Source organism: Protopterus annectens, chromosome 9.part0 (assembly GCF_019279795.1).
Source record: "Protopterus annectens isolate FY-2018-M chromosome 9.part0, PAN1.0, whole genome shotgun sequence".
Classification (NCBI taxonomy): Eukaryota; Metazoa; Chordata; order Ceratodontiformes; family Protopteridae; genus Protopterus; species Protopterus annectens.
This window is the reverse complement of record NC_056743.1, coordinates 244,978,929-244,999,928: the sequence shown is the minus strand read 5'-3', so window position 1 is coordinate 244,999,928 and position 21,000 is coordinate 244,978,929. Positions and strand designations below refer to the sequence as shown.

The 21,000-nt window shown below is 42.4% G+C and overlaps 1 protein-coding gene across 1 annotated transcript in view; it reads left to right on the top strand.

The window, feature by feature from the left end:
• MADD (MAP kinase activating death domain) overlaps positions 1–21,000 on the top strand; it is a 2,427,721-nt gene that overhangs the window by 2,057,382 nt on the left and 349,339 nt on the right. The window contains exons 33-34 of the mRNA XM_044082094.1: positions 17,993–18,001; positions 18,213–18,282. Coding sequence (XP_043938029.1) covers positions 17,993–18,001; positions 18,213–18,282 — 79 coding nt within the window. The remainder of the gene's footprint in view (positions 1–17,992; positions 18,002–18,212; positions 18,283–21,000) is intronic.

Sequence of the window (21,000 nt, the reverse complement as noted above, 5' to 3'; positions counted from 1 at the left end):
AGCCAGTAGCCACAGTGACCACAGACGTTTCTCGGATAGGGTGGGGGGGGGGGCATTATCTGGAAAAGACTGTCTAAGGCATCTGGCAGGAATATGAGAACCACTTGCATATCGGTGTCCTAGAGATGAGAGCAGTGCTCTTCGCATTATGAGCATTCCAGGACTGTCTTCCAATAGGAACAATTGCAGTTCAGACAGACAGCATGTCAGTAGTGTGGTAAACAAACAAGGAGGAACCAAATCCTACCCCCTATGTTGAGCGACAGAGGGTATGGCAGTGGGCAGCCTCTTCTCAACATTTTCTGATGGCAACACACAACCCGGGGAAATCCAACGTGATTGCGGGCAAACTCAGCAGGGCTACTCTGATGCCCCACTAGTGGTCCCTGAAACAGGAAGTGGTGGAAGAAATCTTCTGCCAATGGGGAAAGCTTTGCTGTGACCTCTTTGCCACGTCCATGAATGCCAAATGCTGCAGCTACCTTGCCATGATTCCCCCTCCAGGACAGTCACCAAGGGATGCACTTATACACGATTGGCCCCTGGGTCTCCTTTACGCCTTCCCACCTTTTCCCTTGATCCCAAAGGTTCTTCAGAAAGCCAGCACGTTGAGAACCGCAGTGATACTTATTGCTCCATACTGGCCTCATCAGATTTGGTTCCGCTTTCTGTGGCCCCATCTCCAGGAGGAACTGTGGATTGTTGACCCAGTTCCAGATCTTCTGACTCATTCGTCGGGGTTGATCATCTGTCTGTACAAACCCTAAAGTTGACAGCTTGGCTGCTCCAGTTCCATTAATAGCCAGGCTCCCTGATATCTCCCCTGCAGTAAGACATATTTTGATGCTCTCTCATAAGGCTTCAACTTGAAAATTATACCCTAGTAAATGGAAGAGGTTCTCCCGCTGGGCTTCTAACAACCACATTGATCCCTTTAGAGCCCCGGTTTCAGCAGTATTAGAATTTTTAGCAAAAATTTTTTAACAAAGATGCTGCGTCAGCTACAGTTAGTGTTCATTTGGCCGCCATATCCAACTTCCATGTAGGAGAAAATGGGAATGAAGATAATGTTCTACAGACTTTACAAAGCATCCTTGAAAGGTACATTCCTATTAAGGCCTCCAGTGAAAGAGCCCTCCTATACCATGGGACCTGAATTTTGTTCCATCTCTGTTGATTCCACCCCCCTTTGAACCTGCATCATCATGTAACGTTAAGGTATTGTCATGGAAAACAGCACTACTGGTTGCCATAACGTCTGCTGGATGAGTGTCTGAAGTTCAAGCTTTGTCTATACGCTCCCCCGTACATACATTTTCACAAAGAGAGTTTCCTTATGAGCTAACCCTTCTTTCCTACCGAAAGTGTGCTCAAAAGCCAATCCATTGACTTACCAGTTTTTTCCCTAATTATGGCAACAAGGCAGAATATAAGTTACATCAGTTAGATGTACACAGACAATTACGTTTCTCCCTGCATAGAACAAAAGATTTCAGAAAATCAGACCAGCTATTTGTTTCCTTCTTAGAAAAAGAGGAACTCCCAGTTTCAAAGGTCTCACACTCAAAATGGCTTACAGACTGCATCTCCTACACATGCATTTCCCAGAACCGAGAATTCCCTGGAAAAGTGAAAGGTCATTCCAGAAGTGGTATTTCAACTTCTTTAGCCTTCCAGGCGAGGCTACCTATAGATTCCATTTGTGCAGCAGCTACATGGGTAAAGCGTCATATCACTCATTACAAAGTAGATTTGGCCTCCAGGAACAGGGCTTCCTTTGGGTCCACTGTTCTGAAGAGTTTGTTCCCTTGAGCCACCCAAGAAAAAGTGCCATGGACACTGTCCCAACCAGCAATGAATGAAGGCGAGATAGGACAACATAACATTAAGAAGTTATGTACTCACCATAACATTCCATGTTTGTTGTCCATCTCGCCTTCATTCTTGCGTCCCACTTTCCTTCCCCCGCCTTTGCTCCTGGAGGATTGGGCAGACGCTTCTTACTATAATTGGATTATGGAGTCTCTGAATCGCTTCTGAGTCTTGTCCAGACATGTTGGTTTTTAATCATAGGTGAATAGTCATGCTTTTGCTTACAAACAAGATCTGGATAATCTTCCCTGAGCATCGTGGGATGGGGTATAGCCTCAAGCCAGTAGAAGCTCCCGAGCTTTTGAATTAGGCCGAGTCTGAACCGATGCTTGGTTCTGAACCCAACAAGCAATGAATGAAGGTGAGATGGACAACAAACATGGAATGTTATGGTGAGTACATAACTTCTTATTTTAATGTATTGTTACAAGGTTTTATCATAATATGCCTTAATTATTTTAAGGACATTTTTTCTTGCTACTTCTCCTTTAACTAAATTGACTTTTAATTGCCTATTAACTTAGACATGTGACTCAACACTGTTTTTAAAACATTCACTAGCCTTTTTTAGTTGATTTGTGCACCTGAGGAAGTCCTCTGGGTGAAAGTTTTTACTTGTGTATCTGAAAATTGGAAGCATATCTGAAAATTGCTTGGTATCATTAAAAGATTTTAGTTCACTCTATGTACCTGGAAAATTGTTTGGAATTATTTATTTAAGGATTTCTGCTCACTCAGCCTTGGTTTCAGTGATTTCTTTTTTTGTGGTAGAATTTACTACATAAGCACTGTCATTGTAAATATTTACTGGATGTGAATGCTGCAAAAAAAAAAAAAAAAATTCTTACCATAACATTCCATCTGTGTTGTTGCTTCATTTACCTTCAACCTGTGGGTTTCAGATGCGACTCAACCGGGTTCAGGCACCTAGGCAGTGAGACATTTCCCTGTGGTACATTTGATTGGGGACACACGGCTGAAGTGACATTTAGCTGCAGAGAAATATAGCTGTTTCCAAATTCCCTGTGGGCAAAGAGAAGCACACACTGCCATGCCTACAGCTTTAATAACCAAATGCATAGGGACAGAAGACGTATTGAGTGTTGTGCTCCGTTTGCAGTACATACATATGTGACTACAACATGTAGAAGTGTGCTACAGTGTGGGGGAAATCCTGCAGGCTTCTTCAGTCACATTTATGCTCCAGTATGTGTTTTAGGTAATGTTTCCTAGACACTGTGAAGGGGGTAGTGGCCCACACACACTGATTGTAAAGGCACTGCCCATTGTGCACTGCATTTTTACTGCCACTGATATGCCCTCTGGCCAGCCTGCTGCTGAAGCCTGCCATACTGCCTGCTGTGTGATGTTGCCTTGGGGACCATGGACATTATTTTCCCCCTGTGCATTTGGTTATTGAAGTTGCGGGTATGGCAACACATTCTTCTCTTTGCCCAAAGGGAATTTGCAAACAGCCATATTTCTCTACAGCTGAATGTCACTTCAGCCATGTGTCCCCAGTCAAATGTACCACAGGGAAATGTCTCACTGCCTAGGTGCCTGAACCCGACTCAGCCATATACTCCAGCCTTGGAGCCAAAAGCTGAGTTCCTCCTCTTCTACCCATCATGCCCCACTCTCCCTCCACCACTTGGATCGAGTTTGCTACTGAAAATAAAACAACTGTCATCTAAACACAAACAAACGTTAGGCACACCATCCACAGGATACCTCAGGGCTTGGATGACACACTAGTGGGAGAGACCTGAGCTACTTCTGCTAGACCCTCCCAGGATCTAAGGAAGGGGGGGAGGTTGAAGACAAATGAAGCAACAGCTCAGATGGAATGTTATGGTAACAGCATAACTTTTTTTTATCTGAAGTTGTCTTCAACCTGTGGGACAGATTCCCCAGCTACAGAAATCCCAGGTGGCCCTCATGGAAGGAAATTCCGGAGCAGAACATGCATCCAGTTTGTAATGGGATATGAAGTTATGAGAGGAAGCCTGCATAACTGTTGAGCAAATGTCATTGATAGGCACTGTTGACCAGACGGCTGCGGAAGTGGATATAGACCTAGCGGAATGGGCTTTCACATGATTTGGAAGAGGAATTCCTTTATTAGAATATGCTAATGCAATACACTTTGAGATCCAATTAGCTAATGTCACCTTAGTAATTGGTTTTCCTAAGGAGACAAAAATTGGTATGATTTTCTAAAGGTTTTTGTCCTATCCAAGTAAAAACGTACCTGTCTGTGAACATCAAGTAGATGAGTCTTGGATTCTCCCTTGTTTTGGAAATTGGGGAAGAAGACTGGGAGATTAATCACTTGATTGATGATGACCTCTGGAAGCAACTTTGGACATAAAGGAATGATTAGGGTGAAAAGTTAGTCTGTCTTTGTATAAGACAAAATAAGGAGATGTGATAGCCACTAAGAAGGCCATCTTCCAAGACAAGAATTGCAAATCAACTGTGGCAGCTAGTTCAAAGGGAGCAGAAACCAGAGCTTGTAGCACTAAAGTGGGGTCCCAAGGGGGCATAGGGTCCTTGACCGGAGGTTGAAATAGAAAGGCACCCCTCAAAAAAGCCTTGCATATTTTCATGGATGCCAAAGATGTAGAATCTTCACCATTATGGAAATTTGAGATGGCTGCCAACTGTACCTTGACCATGGAGAAGCTAGGTCCACTATTGAAGATGTTAGCCAAGAAATCTAGAATAGCTAGGGGAGGAGCCATGAAAGGATTTAACTGATGCTGTTGTGCCCAAATAGAAAATCTCTTCCATTTACTAAAGTAAGTTTTCTTGGTAGAGGACTTATAAGATGCAGTCAGAATCTTCTGAATGGGGAGGATAGCCTGAGAGTTCTAACAATCACTGGAAGTGGAGTTGCCAAGCGGTTAGCCTCAGGCTGAGGACTTCTGGATGTTGGGTGCCCGAAGGGTGGGACAGAAGATCCGGAAGGTGATGGGGAGTCCAAGGTGGACACATGAGGTGAGACCACAGGAAGGGGGAACCAAACTTGTACAGGCCAGAACAGGGCAATGAGGATGATTTTGAACTTCAACCTCAGAGCTTTCTGGAGGAATTTGGGAATCAGAAAGAGGAGCTTAGGCATAAAGAAAACTGGGGGGGGGGGGCAAGCACGGACTAGTGTCTCTGGGGAATCAGGGCAAAATACTCACTGCACTTGACATTGGAAAGAGAGCCGAATAGATCGCAGCAAGGTTGACCCGATTTCTGAAAGATCGTTTGCCACTGAAAGGTTGATGGACCATGACAACTCATGAGGCATCAGAAAGGTTCTGCTGAGCTTGTCCACTAAAATGTTTGACTTCCCCGGAATGTGCTTTGCTACAAGAAAGCATTTGGAAGAGATCGCCCAGTCCCACAGTCTCATGGCTTCTCGACATAGGGGATAAGATCTTGTTCCTCCCTGCTTGTTGATGTACCAGACGACTGACATGTCTGCCTGGATAGCAATTGCCCCCATGGTAAGAGAGGTGTGAAGAGCTTGCAGTGCTAAAAGGACCGCCCTCATCTCCAGGGCATTTATATGCAGGTTGGTCTCTATAGGGGACCAGGTGTCTTGGACTGTCCGACCCAGCCATTGCCCCCCACCCGAGCTGGGAGATATCCGTGGTCACCATGGCCTTGAGAGGAGAGAGAATTAAGCATCCTGAATATGAAGCTACCATGCATTCCTTGAGGACTCGAGAAAGTTTGATGGCATAGTCCATGGGAAGTTCAAGAAGGGACCATTGAACTGCTAAGTTCCACTATGTGGGCAAGCTACCGGGAGAAGAGTTATGGTCACTGCCATCGACCCCAAAGCTCTCAAAATGAGGAGGATGATAGGAAAGAATGTGCCTCCACATGCAGCTGAAGAGACTGAATGGCCATGCACTGTGTTGTCCAGTTGAGCCCCTATAGAGTTGATCTGGATCAGATCCAGTTTTGACTTTGAAAGATTGATGGTTATGCCCAAGGTCAAGGCTAGGTGAAGGAGACAATCCCTATTTTGCAGAAGTCGATGCTTGATGGGGGCAGTGAGGAGCTAATTGTCCAGATAAAGAAACACTTGGAATCCGACCAGTCTCAGGTGAGCTGCAACTACTGCCATCACTTTCATTAAACAACCTGGGTGCTGTGGTGAGTCCAAAGTAGAGTACCCTGAATTAAAAGTGATTGGCTCCCAGCCAGAAGTGGATGAACCTTCTGGAGCTTTTGTCCATCTTGATGTGGTAATACACATCCTGAAGGTCTACTGAGCACATCCATTTGTCCTTTTGCAGAAAGGGCAGAATGGACTGTATGGTGACCATTTAGAACTTTGTTTTGGCAACCGACTTGTTTAGGGAAGTGAGATCCAGAATTGTTCTGAAGTCCTCAGTTTTCTTTGGCACCAGAAAGAATCAGGAATAAATGCCCCATCCAAACTGGTCTTGGGGGATGGGTTGGATGACTTTTCTCCAGCAGCTTTGGGATTTCTAGAGCTGCTGCCTCCCTTTGACTGGGTGGCACATCGGGGAGATTTTGAGACCGGTTTGGGGATTTGAGGAACAGTATGGTGTAACTCTGCAGTGATAGATTCCCAGACTGTTGGGTGAAGAGAAAGATGTCCCCTGCCTGCCTCAAGAGTAGAGCAGTCGGGCAGTCCCTCAGGACTCCTGATTTTTAGGACTCCCCCCTGCCACTGGGGCGGTGCCTGCCATTGGAATCATTCCCCCCCCCCCTCTGCCTCTGGAGGAAATCTCTCCCTGTGAGTCCTGGAAAGCTCCTGAGACACTTGAAACCATAGCTTTTTACCGCCACAGTGATTCCTGGAATAGGACTGTTATGGAGTAGAAAAGTGTAGTGACGGCAGACAGGGGCTTTTCGTCTTTCTCACACTGGGAAAGAGTCTCTCTGACCGTGGAACCGAAAAGGGATGATCCATCTAAGGGCATTGAGAAAGGACAACTTTAATAGGTTCTGAGAATTCACAGAGCCTCATCCAGGCATGATGCCTAATGTAACGCCAGAACCGGCCTCCCTTGAGGTGCTGTCTGCAGCATGCGAGAGTAATCTCATGGACGCGTGGGAGATAAAATAGATGGTGGCCATTCTGGAGGAGAAGATCATCTTGTTCTCTTCAGACATGGAACCCAGGATGGACTCAGATTTCCTTAACGAGGTCTCTCTGGAATCTGAACACTTGTGCCATATAATTACGTGTGCGCAGAGAAATGGTGACTGAAGAGTAGACCTGCTTACCAAATCTGTCCATCATCCTAGACTCCCTGTCTGGGGGATGAACAGAAGAGCTCTCTTGGGCCAGCTCGCTCTTTGTGGCAGCCACACCATCGCATCGACCGGGATATGCTTAGTCCAGTGGAGCCTATCCGCAGGAGCACTAAGAATTTCATCTGGGCACTTTGGTGTGGGCTCTACCATGTCCGGTTCCTTCCACACCTCACTAGATATTAAGTCAATCAGGGAGTCATCAGGGGGGAACACAAGATGTAGGTAGACCTATTCCAGAGGCTTCCAGGAACACGGACTTGTCAGACTTAGGTTTGTGGATGGACTACCCACCTTTCTGTAGAAGGATCTCCATGATGTCTCCAAAGGAGATATCCTCAGGTGGGGATCTGGGGGAACCTTCTCCTTCAAGTCCATTTCTTCTATCAGGGATTCCAATGGGGAATCTAAATGCATCCCCTTGCATGTATGCTTCCTCTGCACCTCCTCCGGGGGGGGGGGGATGCTTTGGGGAGGTGTCAGAAGACTTGGGGTGCTCCTGAAGGGGATCCACCTGCAAGCACCTTGGAACAGGCTGTCCCAACGTAGACAGGAGAAGGGGGATCTGGTGCGACCAACTCAGAAGGGAGAGGAGTTTGGTCCGAAGGGTGGGGGGAGTCGAGGCTCTTGTGGGGGCCGAGAGAACCCTCTCCACTACTTCAAAAGCTGAGGGAAATAGGACTCCAAGGGCAACTTGGTCTGGGCTGAAGCCATTGATGTTGAAGCTTTGCGAACTCCCACCACTTCCACTTCCAAAGGCAGAGTCGGAGCCGAACTATCGAGTGCTGAGGTGCCAAGGGGAAGGGTTAGCTCTGAAAGCCTGGGTAGCTGAAACCAACCTCTCGGACCCAAAGCAAACCTATGGCTCCAAGAGTCAGTAGGACCCAAAGCACCTGTCGAGGCTGACGTCTTGAAACTCAGGATCCTTGGATCACAGCGGGCTCTGAAACTGAAGGGTGGATTGGAGAAGGAGAGAGAAGCAAGAAAGTGGGCTGAGTGCCCAAGGCTCCAGCAAAAATTTCTTCATCAGCCTGTCCACCTCAAACTGAGAGCCTCCAGGAGGACCTTGCAGAAGAGGCTGTTGACCCCAGCCTGGAGTTGGTGCCTGGGTGAAACCAGAATAGGGGACTTAAGAGAAGACCTTCCAGCTCCGGTGAGATGCATAGAGATTGGGGCCAAGGGGAAGCTTAAGTGGAGGGGAGTGTCTTGGAGGTTCTCCCACAGGGGCTGGAGTTCTATTGGGAGACCGCTTCCATTTGTCCCTGTCCTTTTCAACCACTTTCTTAGAGAGGTTTGAGCCCCTGAAGAGGACTCTGGCAAAGACGGAGTGGAGGAAGGGAGAAGACCTCTGAGTATTAACTTATTCCTCTTGTCTATAAGCACTCATTTAGTGAAGCCAGCGCATATAGAGCAGGAGGAATCTAGGCGGGCCGCACCTAGACAAATCACGCACAGTGTGGGCATTGGAAGGTGAGATTTTATGCCCACACTCTCTGCACTTCTTAAAGCCTGTTGGCTGAAAATCAGGCATAGCAGGACCAACCACAAAAGTACTACAGAAAAAGGGGAAGAAAGTAGAGAGACCCACCCTACTTCTAAGCTCATCTACACTAACTAAACTTTTTTTTAAAAACTAAAAGAGTAGGAGATAGAAAAAGGAGGTTAAGAGAAAAAAATTAAAGCACTTATGTACCCCAAAACACTGAAAAATTTCCCTGGAGGGAGCTCAGCAATGGACCCTGAAGCTGTTCAAGTGAGCAGCAACAAGATCTGGGGGATGGAGGGGAAAGTGGGGCATGAGGGGTAGGAGAGGAGGAGCTCAGCATTCGACTCCAAGGCTGGAGTATACAGCCAAGTCCAATCCGAGGACTGATCTGAGGCCCACAAGTTGAAGACCCAATGATGACAACTTCAGGTCATGTTTTACAGCCTCTGGCTCAGCCCTTTGTGATGACATGTATCCTGGTAAATTGACCATAATTGATTTGTCTCTCTCTTTTGTGACATCACTATTGCAAACCCAGTGTAGTACTTTCCATCCTAGAAATGTGCACCGTCCACATACACTGTAGGAATGTGGCAGTCATAATCTGCCTTTAATGGTGACTTAACTGGTTTCTCCAAATCTGCCATGCAGTCATGCATTTTCCCTTCATATCCAATAAAATTGGGTATTAGTACTTGTCCCCTGTCTGTATTTGTACATTCTTCATACTAAAAGTAGTTATCCATTTTGAAAAAAACAGTCTGACTATCCCCTTCAGTGATTTTGTTTCTCTCACTGTTATTTAGCAAAGTCTTGATCATCAAATGTGGAGTTTGAACTATAACCCCTGAGAACATTGTCAAATACTCTATCTTATTCCCCAGTAAAAGGACAAAAGCTGTTTAATGCAAGGATAATATCCTTTTTCTACAGGAGTCATTCTGCTTCAAAAAGTAACTGGTCTTAACTTAGTGTCCCTTCCCTGAGATGTCTCTTGTGGCCAAGACTGTAATAACATCACTGTGTGTGTGTCCTCCTTGCTGCTGCTTGGAAAACAAAAGGTAATTTACTGGTGGGAGCTATCAGCTCCATTGCCTGTGCCAGCTTGTTTTAAAATTTTAAATGCCTCTTCCTCAGTGTGACTCCATTGTAGAGTCTACTCTCCTTTTTGATCTGCCAATGTTTTATAGAGAGAGGCTGCAGCTTCTGCGTAGGTGTCTGCGCTACTGTAGTTCATGATTCCCATGAATTTATGCAAATCTAAAATTGTCAAAGGCTTTAGCAGTTGCAGAATGCCCCTCACCCTTTCCTGACAAGAGTCCTCCCGGTTGGTCTGATAACTGTTCCCAGAAATTTTACTACTTGTGACAAGCACCATATTTTGTTTTACTTTGTACCCTGCCTCTTGCAACTGTCTCAGAACCTTTCTCAGCTGTGATGCGTGTTCTTCCACAGTCTCCAACTGTATCAGAATGTCATCAGTTTAATGAATAACCTTGTCATTTTTACACTCATCCTGTAAGAATGTCCCTATTATCTGAAAAATGACAGGACTGTTCTGAAAACCCTGAGGTGATCTAGTCATGACATACTGTTGATTTTCAAAGGTAAAAGCAAACCTTTGACATTCCCTTTTCTGAAGTAGTACAGCAAAAAATTAATTTGCTAAAGCTGTCACTGTAAACCTATTACTTTGTGGTTTTATGCAAGCTGCTATTTCTGGAACTCCTGGTATCAAATGTGCTATTGGCTGTGTGTACTGATTAACCTTATGGAGGTCTATTACCAAACAGTAACTCCCATACTAATTTTTAACTGACCAAATAGGCTAATTTGTTGGACTTTGTCCCTTCAGAATTATGCCTCTGTGTTCCCAGTCTGAATGCATTTCCTCATGTCATCAGCTGCCTCAGCTGGAATCGGATACTTTTTTTGGAAAGGAGGAATGTAATCGCTTGCACATCCCACTGTAATTGGAACTTCTAACTTCCCACAGTCTGTTTTTGTTACTGCCCATAAGGTCTGAAATTCTTTCTTTATGGTATTCCAAATATCTCTCTGTTCATCTGTCAGGGACACCACCCTGTTTTCCTTGCTCTCTAAAGGCTAACTTTCATTGTCATACACTGTTGGTTAACACTCAGTTCACTTTCATCTGTTTTTTTCCTCCTCAGAATACAGCTGGAAAAATCAATTGCTATACCTAGCCTGTCTAAAATATCCATTCCTGTTATGGTCATTCCACAACTGGGATGCATCAAAAATGTTCCCATTACTGGAGTTTCATTCTGAGTAAACTTAATTTCTACAGGTTCACTGCCCACTGTTATGCATGCACTACCATTAAAACCTGAGATCAAAGTTTTCTTTCTCAGATCCGGCTTAAGCCTTCTGTTTGTAAAAGAAACTGCTGCTCCCGTGTCTATTAAGACATTTTTCCATGGCAACACCTCCACCCAGATGTCAGTTAAAGGTCTACCATCATTTCCTCATTTCAAAAATGCTAACTGGACTATCTGAGTAGGGGGGCACACACCTGTTGTGAATCACTGTTATTATCCAGATGCCTAGAACTTCTCTGACAACACAAATGTTATGTTTTTGTTGCTGGGAATTATCATCTACATCTGCTGCGTATGCAGGACAAGTAATTCCTTACCATACAGCCTGCTGCCTTTTACATTTTGAGCCACAAGAAGAATCTTCACTGGTTCCTATGGGATATACATTGCCTTCACCATCAAATTGCTGGAATTTTGTATTCCCTCTTGTCTTATGAAATGTTTGATCCCCTATGTTATCATCCTGCAACTTTTGCTTTTCCTTCCTGACTGCTTTTTCTTCTGAATCCCTTGCAAGTACTCATTTCTCTATTTTTCCATTTTCTGAAGTATACACAGTCCTGTTTGATATGGCCCAGTTTTCTACAGAGAAAAAATGTAATGTGTGTATCATCAGGACTTCCCGTAGCTGGAGGGGCTGATGCTACTCTCAGTATATCCCTGTTCTCATCCCCCACCTTTCTCTTCATCTCTCACATCCTACCACAACTACTGTTTCAAACCCAGCTTCATCAGTAACAAGAGAAAAAGTGTTATGCTTAAAAATATCTTAGTTGTCACTCATTACTCTCCCTCTCATTAGTTTAAGAACACATTGCTCTACTGTGTCAGCAGTTTACTCATTACTCCTTTTACTTGTTCCAAAAATGCATGTATTAGCCTCTTTTGCATGTCTGGGTCACTCATTTCCCTGTCATCTATTCTGTAAACTGTCTGAAAAGCCAAGTTAAAATGCTCTGCCTGTTCTAGCATCCTGTCAGAAACTAATATTGAAATACTCTAACTTTGTAGTCAAAATTTGGCCTTGGGAGTAAGCCCAAGAGTATAGCTCTCATTTTCTCTAACTTAGAGTCAAGCCTGCATTCATTAGAAATAATGAAAGTATTGTAACACTTTGGAATCTTCTTCTTCTTTCAGCTTTTCCCGGTTAGGGGTCGCCACAGCAGATCATCTTTCCGCTCATGATTGGTAGTGGAGTTTTACAGTATTGAGTTACCATCCCGGCGCCCAACCTTCCACAGAAGGTACACACACACATGCACTCACACCTAGGGCCAATTTAGAGTGTCCAATCCACCTACAACATGTCTTTGGGATGTGGGAGGAAACCGGAGCACCCAGAGGAAACCCACACGACCAAAGGGAGGACATGCAGACTCTGCACAGGAGGCACCCCAGCCGAGAATCAAACCGGAGAACCTCTTGCTGTCAGGCGACAACACTAACCGCTGCACCACCGTGGCCGCCCTCTTGTAACACTTTGGAATAAATACCAAAAAACATCTTTGCAGCGAATTACTCCATGCATTGCCATCTGTATACGAAAGCCAGTCTTCAAATGTCAATATATTGTTAAAAAAAAAAACCTTTCTTGTCATTCCGATGAGGAATTGTTTGTAACAAATGAGACTGTTGATAGAGATCAGCTGAAGTACCTGTTACTATCTGCACATTTGGAGCATTAATGTTATCTGAACTAACATGTTCTGACACGTGTCTGTGAATCTGCATGTGCAACTATATATTCCTCAAGTTGTTTCTGTAATTCTATCTTAATGTCTAATCCTGCTTCCTTTGCCATGGTATTCAAAAGTTTCTGTTGTGTATCCAGCTTCGGCGTCAGTGTCCCCACACATAATTTCTTGTGTATCCATAGCAGTATGAATAGCAACATCAGCCCTTATTAAACTGTCTAAAACATTTTGCATATATGTCCTAACCTGTATGTCAAGTTTCTTTAACATTTGCATGTGTTCTTCATTAAGTTCTTTTAACTTATCAACTTATCATCCTGTTTGTCTGATAATTCCTTATCTTTGTTAAAAGCATCCCACTCCAAGCAGTAGGTCTGAAACATATCAGCTGTCTCTGCAACCTGTAAACTTTTAGGATGATTTAAAAATCACTGGAATTCTCTCTAAAGGGTAGAAACTGGCATTACAAAATGACTTTTGACTTAATCTGACAATTTTGATGTGTCTTACATAGTCTTTACTGACAATTGCTGTAACACAGTTTTATGACATGTTAAACAAAAACAAGGATATCTATCTCCACAGTTAAGACATTCAATTGTACTTTTATACTGTCGTACGTACTGATTGAAACAATGAATCTGTTTACACATATGAACTTTCTCACTTCTGTTTTTACCAGACAATGCTTTACTATATTCAATATCACTACTGGCTTGTTCATACCACTGACATAATAATGTCCAAACTTTATCAGGAGTCTGATTTAAGTCTATGGCCACAAAATGTGTGCATTTATCACTTATGTCCTTGATGGTATCCATGTTATTTCAGAAAGAAGCTTACCATTTTCAGAAATGGCTAACAGGTGATCAGGCTGTAGACTAGAACTGTAAATTGGAAGCCCCCTCTGTCAAAAATGCTGATGAATGTCTCAGAGTGGATGCAAAGACGAAACCTTGGTTTCACCCACTTGGAAGTTCCTGATACTGCTGAGCTGTTAATACCAACTGTATAGTGCTTGTCATAGTACTTTTTCGAATACTTAAAAGGTCCAAATTAAGTCTGGCACACCACTGTTAAATTGAATTATCAGCAGCTACACAGACTAACTGTACAGCTGTATATTCGTATGTTGAAGAGTTTATTGAAACAAGCTGACCAAGCACTACTGAGATTATAAACATTTTCTTTATAATACAGATCACTGCAAGTTACACTGCACTTCCTCAGTTGACTCAGATTACAAAATGTCCACCACATAGTCTCTTACAGCCACTTTTAGTTTCAAAAATATGTCCTTGATGAAAACATTGTTTTCCTGTATTGAAGCCTTCTTTTTCTGCATTCTTATCTCATCCAGAGAAAAACAGTTCTCAACAGGCTGAATTGTTCTTTCATTGACAGGATAGTTTTTTACTCTTTCTGCTGTTAGCCATTTCACTTTTCACCTGAATGTCTGTGTACAGTCAACTGTTTTAAGATATTTCTACAAGGCTCTATTGTTAATGACATTTGTTAAAAAAACATTCAAAGGTATAATAATTTTTGTTCCACACGAGCACATTCTTTTAAGGTAACCACACTTGTTTACTGCTTATTTCTTTTCTGTACGCACAGATGCTGTGTTCTAAAAATATCACACTGTTGCTATGATTACCAAACCTCTGTTACTGTGAGGCAAAAACAGTTCTACCAAATTATATACATTTTTCTGTCAAAGACATGTTATAACTATGAAGGAAACCAGTTTCACTTTATATAATTCTATCAGAAAACATGCTGCTTGTGGAGCTAGTACGAGGGTCCCTGTCTGTGGCTGAGTCATACTTTCACCTGAGATCCTTCCTGGAAGACTGGCTCTGACAAGTGCATTATGGGAGATCTCTGGCTTTTTGCACCTACCAGAAGCAGGAATCATCATTAAATCAGTTCCCTGTATCTGAAGTAGGGAGAGGTGCAGCCAGGCTACCAGTTTGGGATTCATCTTGAAGAGATTATGCCATTTTCCACTACCCTAGTCATCCGAGTTCCTTGTCATATTAGCCTGCTTATGAGGAGTGTCTCCTTGAATCATCTTGTATGGCTTCTCCTTACTTGGGACTGAATCTGTTTGTTATAGGACCTCACTCACCAAGCCCATGTGGAAAAGTTGGCACTGTGTGAGGAAGATTTGTAAGTGAGCCTGTACCAGAGCCCACTGTGCAGGCACAAGAGATCCGATACTTGTTCTAGTCTTGGTGGGGCTTGGGGTTGCTTATGTGAGATTTAACCTTTTAGAATTTCAGATGCCCAATGCCTGGCTCAGTACAAGACCGCCCCTTGTGTGGCACCTTCAGTGTATATGACCACATATGGTTTGTGCTCAACCCAGATACTTAACATACATTGATTAAACTTGTATCATGCCCTTTTTTGTCTTGACCCAATCTATACTCTCAAGTCAGGAAGTTTAGGGTACATTTCCTAGCTACTTCCACAGGAAGCTAAGTGTGAAGGGTCTTTATTTTTGAGACTAAGTTCTGGTGTCTCCGAGATTTTTTTCAGCCGCTTTTCAGATGAAGTTTCCTTTATGTGGGTTATATAGCAGTTAAGCTGTTGCTTGTATCTAGGCCTTTAGTGGGCCTAGGCAGAGTCTTCTTAAGGAATTTCATACTCAGTCCTGTGGAAGAAGCATTTGTTGAGTTTTACCACACAAACTGAAAGCAGCATCAGTCTGCTGTTGCCTGTCTCCTGAAGGGCTGATACTCTGTCATCCTCCAGCAGATTGGAATGAAGCCTTTACCTTACCATCCCAAAGCTGACCTCTGTGTGTTTTGTGGGTGGGAAAGGTACTCAAAATTTCCAAAAATTCCGCAAGCCCTGTGCCCGTCTTCCCAGCTAAAAGACAAGATGGTCTGAGAGTGGAATTGTGCTGACAGGAGGAAGTATTCATCTGACTTGCAGGGTTTTTATGACCATTAACTATGCGCTTCACCTGTTGGGGCTCCAGCCTTCGCTGGTGTAAAGGGCCAGCTGTCACAGAGTCTTTGATTAGGATGGATCTTCTCTTCATCGTGGAAACTGCCATCTGCATTTGCACCTTTTCAGATGTTTTTTGTCTGTGGTGGCTTATCTGGTTCAGGTTTCAGGTATGGGCATGTACTTGCTTAGGTTAGTTTACCGGCATATATCCCTTTTTGGGGAAGACCTGGATGGCCTCTTGCTGGATTCCTCCCTTTGATCGGAAGGAGCTGTTCAGGCATGGGGCTGAGATCCTGTTTGATTGCTAGATGGTTTCCTGACAAGTTAGGAGTTCCACTTCACCACCAAATAACTCATTGCTCTTCAGTATGAGAGAAAAATGCCCTGCAGCTGCTGTAAAGATGAACCTAAGTGCTCCCATCTGGCCCCTGTCCCTGGGCTGTCCAGTGTTTCTCTGAGTCCTGGTCTGGTACCCCTCTAGTGATGTGCTGCTGCTATTGTGAAAGTGGTTCTCTGAGGTGCTGGTAAGCAGCTTCTTAGTGCTTGGTTGTGAGATAGAGGGCTCCCCCTTTGGGCACCTCTCTCTCTGTTCTTCTACATCAGTCTAATAGGATTTCTTGCTGAGGGAACAAACCCAGACTTCTCTATCTTCTGGCCAGTAGTTGCTGGTCTGTTTCTTGGAGAGAAGAGTAGTCTTGCTTCTTGTTAATGCCCAGAATGTCTTCTGTTTCTTCTGGTGTAAGGGAGTTCTTTTCCTCCATCTTTTGGAGGAAGGGAGGGAGGGAGTGGCTAGCTTGTGATATGATTTTATGGTCCTTTTCTCTCCTGGTCTCTGGGGTGACTGGACCTTGTTATTTCAGTGGAGGGTGGATGCACCTGGCAGCCCACTCGCTCCAAAGCAATTCAGACCTTGCCTGTTAGTGGGTACTTAGTGGAAACCCTCTGTCTCCTGCTGGAGGGACTTGACTTTAGGCTGCCTGGTCAGTCATGGACAGGGAGTGCCTTTGGGATCCCCAACTTTCTCTTTGGAAATGCAGTGAGAATGATTCCTGTAGTGGTTGGCTACCATTGGTACTTTTAATTTTGTGCAGCCATCTCGGCCTCTAAACCAGTTCCCTCTTGCCTTCTGGTGGCTGTCCTATGTGAAAGGACAAAGAAAACATGAACTTGTATGTCGGTTAGCAGTAGAGGTGCCATATCTTCGTTGTTAATCTTGATGTATAACGGGATGCTCATTTTTTTTGAAAAGGGGCAATCTGACAGGCTTGTATGCCAAATGCCTGTCTGCAGTTGACATATGATATTAGTGGTATGCATAATCACAGGCTTGCATCCATTCCCAAGCATAAAACCTTTGATCGGTGGAGAAGATAACCCTAGTCATAGTATCCATAATAGACATCCTCTTTGTAGATCAACTGATACTGTAAGAACATATTTTGTTACTTTTTATATATAAAAGGCTGTCACTCCTTATCACTTGAACAGGGCAGTTTCACTTGAGTCCATTTGTTACTTGCGCTTTTGTATCTACTCAGAAAATTTTATTTTTCTTTTTTACTTTACACATAGCTAACATATTTGTAAAGGAGCAGGCCTTGCTGATGAAGTAGGCCTGTGTGATTGCTCTGATTTTTAGAATATTGACTTGAGTTCTGCTTCCATTGCAAGCAGCTTCATATAAAGACATGCCTCTTCATGTAGAGCCAGCTGTTTATAATTCAAAGATTGCAGCGTAGCTGATGCTTTTTTGGCAGTGTTTTTTTGTTTCTTCTTCCATAGATAGTTTAAGCAAAAATAATGCAATCTCTGTACAGCATCTTTACACCATATACATCCCACTTGGAACCAGGCAGTTGTAATGCTGATGCACTGGCCATATCCTTCTGCTGCAGGGTTTCTGACCTACCCCCAACTGCACCTCCCACTGGTCCGTTTGGGGAATAGTAACTGGAGGTCAAAGTGCCATTTAGCACACCTCTGTACTGCTGCCCTCTTTGCTGGAGGAAGATGCATGGAGGTGTAACCATACACAGCTTTGTCAGAGTTCAGCAGGGGGCAAGCGGTAATGTAATAACCTTAAAGTGTGGAAGAAATGTTTGGTCATAACTTGCACCCAGTTCTGTTTTGTGAGCAGGGTAATATGAATATAAAGTACAGTTGTGGGGGATGACGATTATACTAAATCTGGCAAACACCCTAGTCTGTGGTAATTAGCATCCTGCTCTTAATGTTATTTGCCTTGTTTGGGGGACGGGTGCAAATGTGTTTTTTAGACAAAATTGCTTGCTGTTTCCAGTGATTAATGTCAATCATTTCTCTTCCATGCTTTCTCCTCCTGCAAGGAGCGGAAGGTACTAATCTTCTGCTATCTTTGCTTCTTAGCAATATTTTTATTTAAGTTTGTTGTGGCAGCTTGTGCGTTTGTGTTTTTGTTTTTCGTTAATGAAATGCTTTGAATGATCTTGTTTGCTAGAATGTTTGAGAGTGAATATGCTGTGATGTTTGTGCTGTGTTCACCAAGAGTTTATTTGCTGACTTTTTCTTTTTCCTCCTTCTCTCTAGGTTTTCATAGAGCTGAATCACATTAAAAAGTGCAATACAGTGAAAGGAGTCTTTATCCTGGAAGAATTTGGTAATTACACTTTTGATACTAGGTCTGTAAACTGCTTGGCAGAAACCCAGATTCACAGCGAACCAGTTACCTGCCAGCCAGGGACTGTACAAGTGCTTACCCACTCATGTAGACATGGGTAACATTTTAGATAGTAGGGTATGCTGTTAACTTTTCTATAGTTTGTTTGAAATACCATTTTGTTTGATACAACTAAAGTTAGTGCAAATAGTGCAATCTGAATTCCACAGATGTTCACAAGATCAATAATTAATGATGTAATTCACTACAAAAATAGTTTTAAGAGCAGGATTTTGAGGCTGTATTCTGAATTTTGCCAATCTGACTTGATGTGGTTCAGAATGCAAGTTGCTGATGTGGAGGGGCAGGAATAGATAGTAAAAAATAACTTGAGCCAGTGGAACCAAAAGGAAATAGTAAAAAATAACTTGATCCAGTGGAACCAAAAGGAAATTTGTCCATCAGAGTGTAGTTTAAAACACGTGAATCTCCGTTATGTTATATGGTTAGTACTGTATAATATGTGGTATAGTTTTATGTCGTATGCAATGTATGCATATATACAGATAGATGTATAGACATATATCATTCAGTTTATCTCTATAGGTCTGTGTAAAGTTTAATATATGCATGCATGGATTATGTGCATATATGCTTAGGGAACAACTTTCATGACAAATGGCAAAGCCAGTCATGAAACACATCACATTCCCTAATTCTTCAGTGCAAAATATTTTGTATATCACTCATGCAGACACCCACATAGTCAGATTATCCATTTCACTTGTATTTTTTTATTTAGATGACTGTTTCCTATTTATTTTTTTGGAATGCATCAATAGCTTGTTTTTGTTTGAACATAGTTTCACATAGGTTACATATCTTTTTATGAGTAAGTAGTCTCATATTTTTTCCTATTTTGTTTATAGCTGTGAAATTATTTTTTTTGCTAGTGAGGCAAGCTTGATATTTTCATAACATAATATGTTAAGACTTGTTAATTTTATAGTTAGATTAATTTTCTTTGGTGTAGATATGTAGAATCAGGTCTGTTTTGTTGGAAAGGCCTTTTCTGATTTTCTTAGTTTTTCTTTATTACTTTACTTTTTTCATGCTATGTAATTTTTTGTATTTTGGGTTTGTGTTATGTAGATGTACTGATTTTGGGTATTTTGTATACAGTGTGTTTCTTTTTTCCCCACATTTGAATGGTGCCAGTTACAGTGTTTGCTGAATATACTGGAGTATTTGGTGCAAACGGAGTGGTTATACATGCTTGATCACATGGTTAGAGTGGTAATAAGTATCTGTACTCTGTACCTGTTATTTATCTTAGCAATGGATATTGAGAAAGGAATAGGAAAAAATGTTTATCCAGTACAGTGTAGATGTTTTTGTTCTCAAGCGTTTAGAATCACTCAGTCCATGTTATCCATCCTTCTTGAACATTCTAACCACAGACCCAGTCACCAGAACTCAGCCCCATTCACATCGAAGAGTTAAACTGTAAAACACATAAATCTGGACATAACTTACTATACTGCTAAGTAGCATGACAGAATTGGCTGACTCTATTAAAATTCAAAATTCACTTCAGAGCTACAGCATAAGACAAATAATTAAAAAAAAAAGTATATAGTAATTTAGAAGTCTGTTCAGTAAAAATCTTAAGCAGTTGCTTCATCCCACTAACAAAACAGAAGCAGTAATCCAAACTAAGTAAACTGAATATATAAGGGTCTGATTGAGTAATAAATTAAATATCCTGTTCTGTATAATTAAGCAAAAGTTTTTTTGAAATGCATTCCCTAATTTTTCATACAGTAGTTTCCTTTGTAGTCTGCATTTACTTGACCGCACATTGGTTATGTTCTCTGGTATTCAGTCATTGTGCATAGTGTTATTTACCCTTAGATTTTGTAAAATTTCAAGTATGAGTCAGGGGAGGGGACAGTAAAGTGTTACTGCATTTCTCACAGGCATTTCCTTTCAATACAGCTTTGCAATCCCTTTTTTGACAGAATTGCAGGTTTCTCTTGCAACTTTCAAGTGCAGTGGGATATTGGCACGGTCTTTAAGATGCAGATGACTTGGAATAAATGTCATTCAAGGTGGCATTTCTCATTTTTCTGATCTCAGAGTAAATTTCTTCTTGAAAAGAAAGGCTATACCAGGCATTTCTGCCTTATCAGTTGCTGAGGTGCTAATAGGTTTAAACAGGAAAATAAATGAGTCCATGGATGTGTGTGTCATTTATTACTTGCTGATAAGTAACTTTGGTTATAGTAACCCAGCTAAGTATGATCTTATGTTTATTTAAAAGAGATCATATGTTTTTGTTTTCCCTGTGATTAGAAATTATACACATCCTGCCATCTGTATACTGTAAATAAAGTAATTTCTGGCTGTATTTCCCCCTAACTATTACCCATCTTCTGCATGTTCTCTTAATGATGCTTGCTGCTGTGTTCACATCAGGTTAACCAAGACTAATGTGTAGGATGTAGCATTTATTTTCCTGTATAACCTTCATTCTTCCACTAGATTGCATTGCAAAGCTCTTACAGTATTTATTATAACTTCTTATCTTTTGATACTGTGTCTTTAACATGCTGGTGTGAACATAGGTTGTATCAGATTTGCTGTGACTAGGACCACAAATCCTGGGGTTGTGATATTTTTTGTCTGAGCCAAGTTTTATTGATTACATGCTGTATT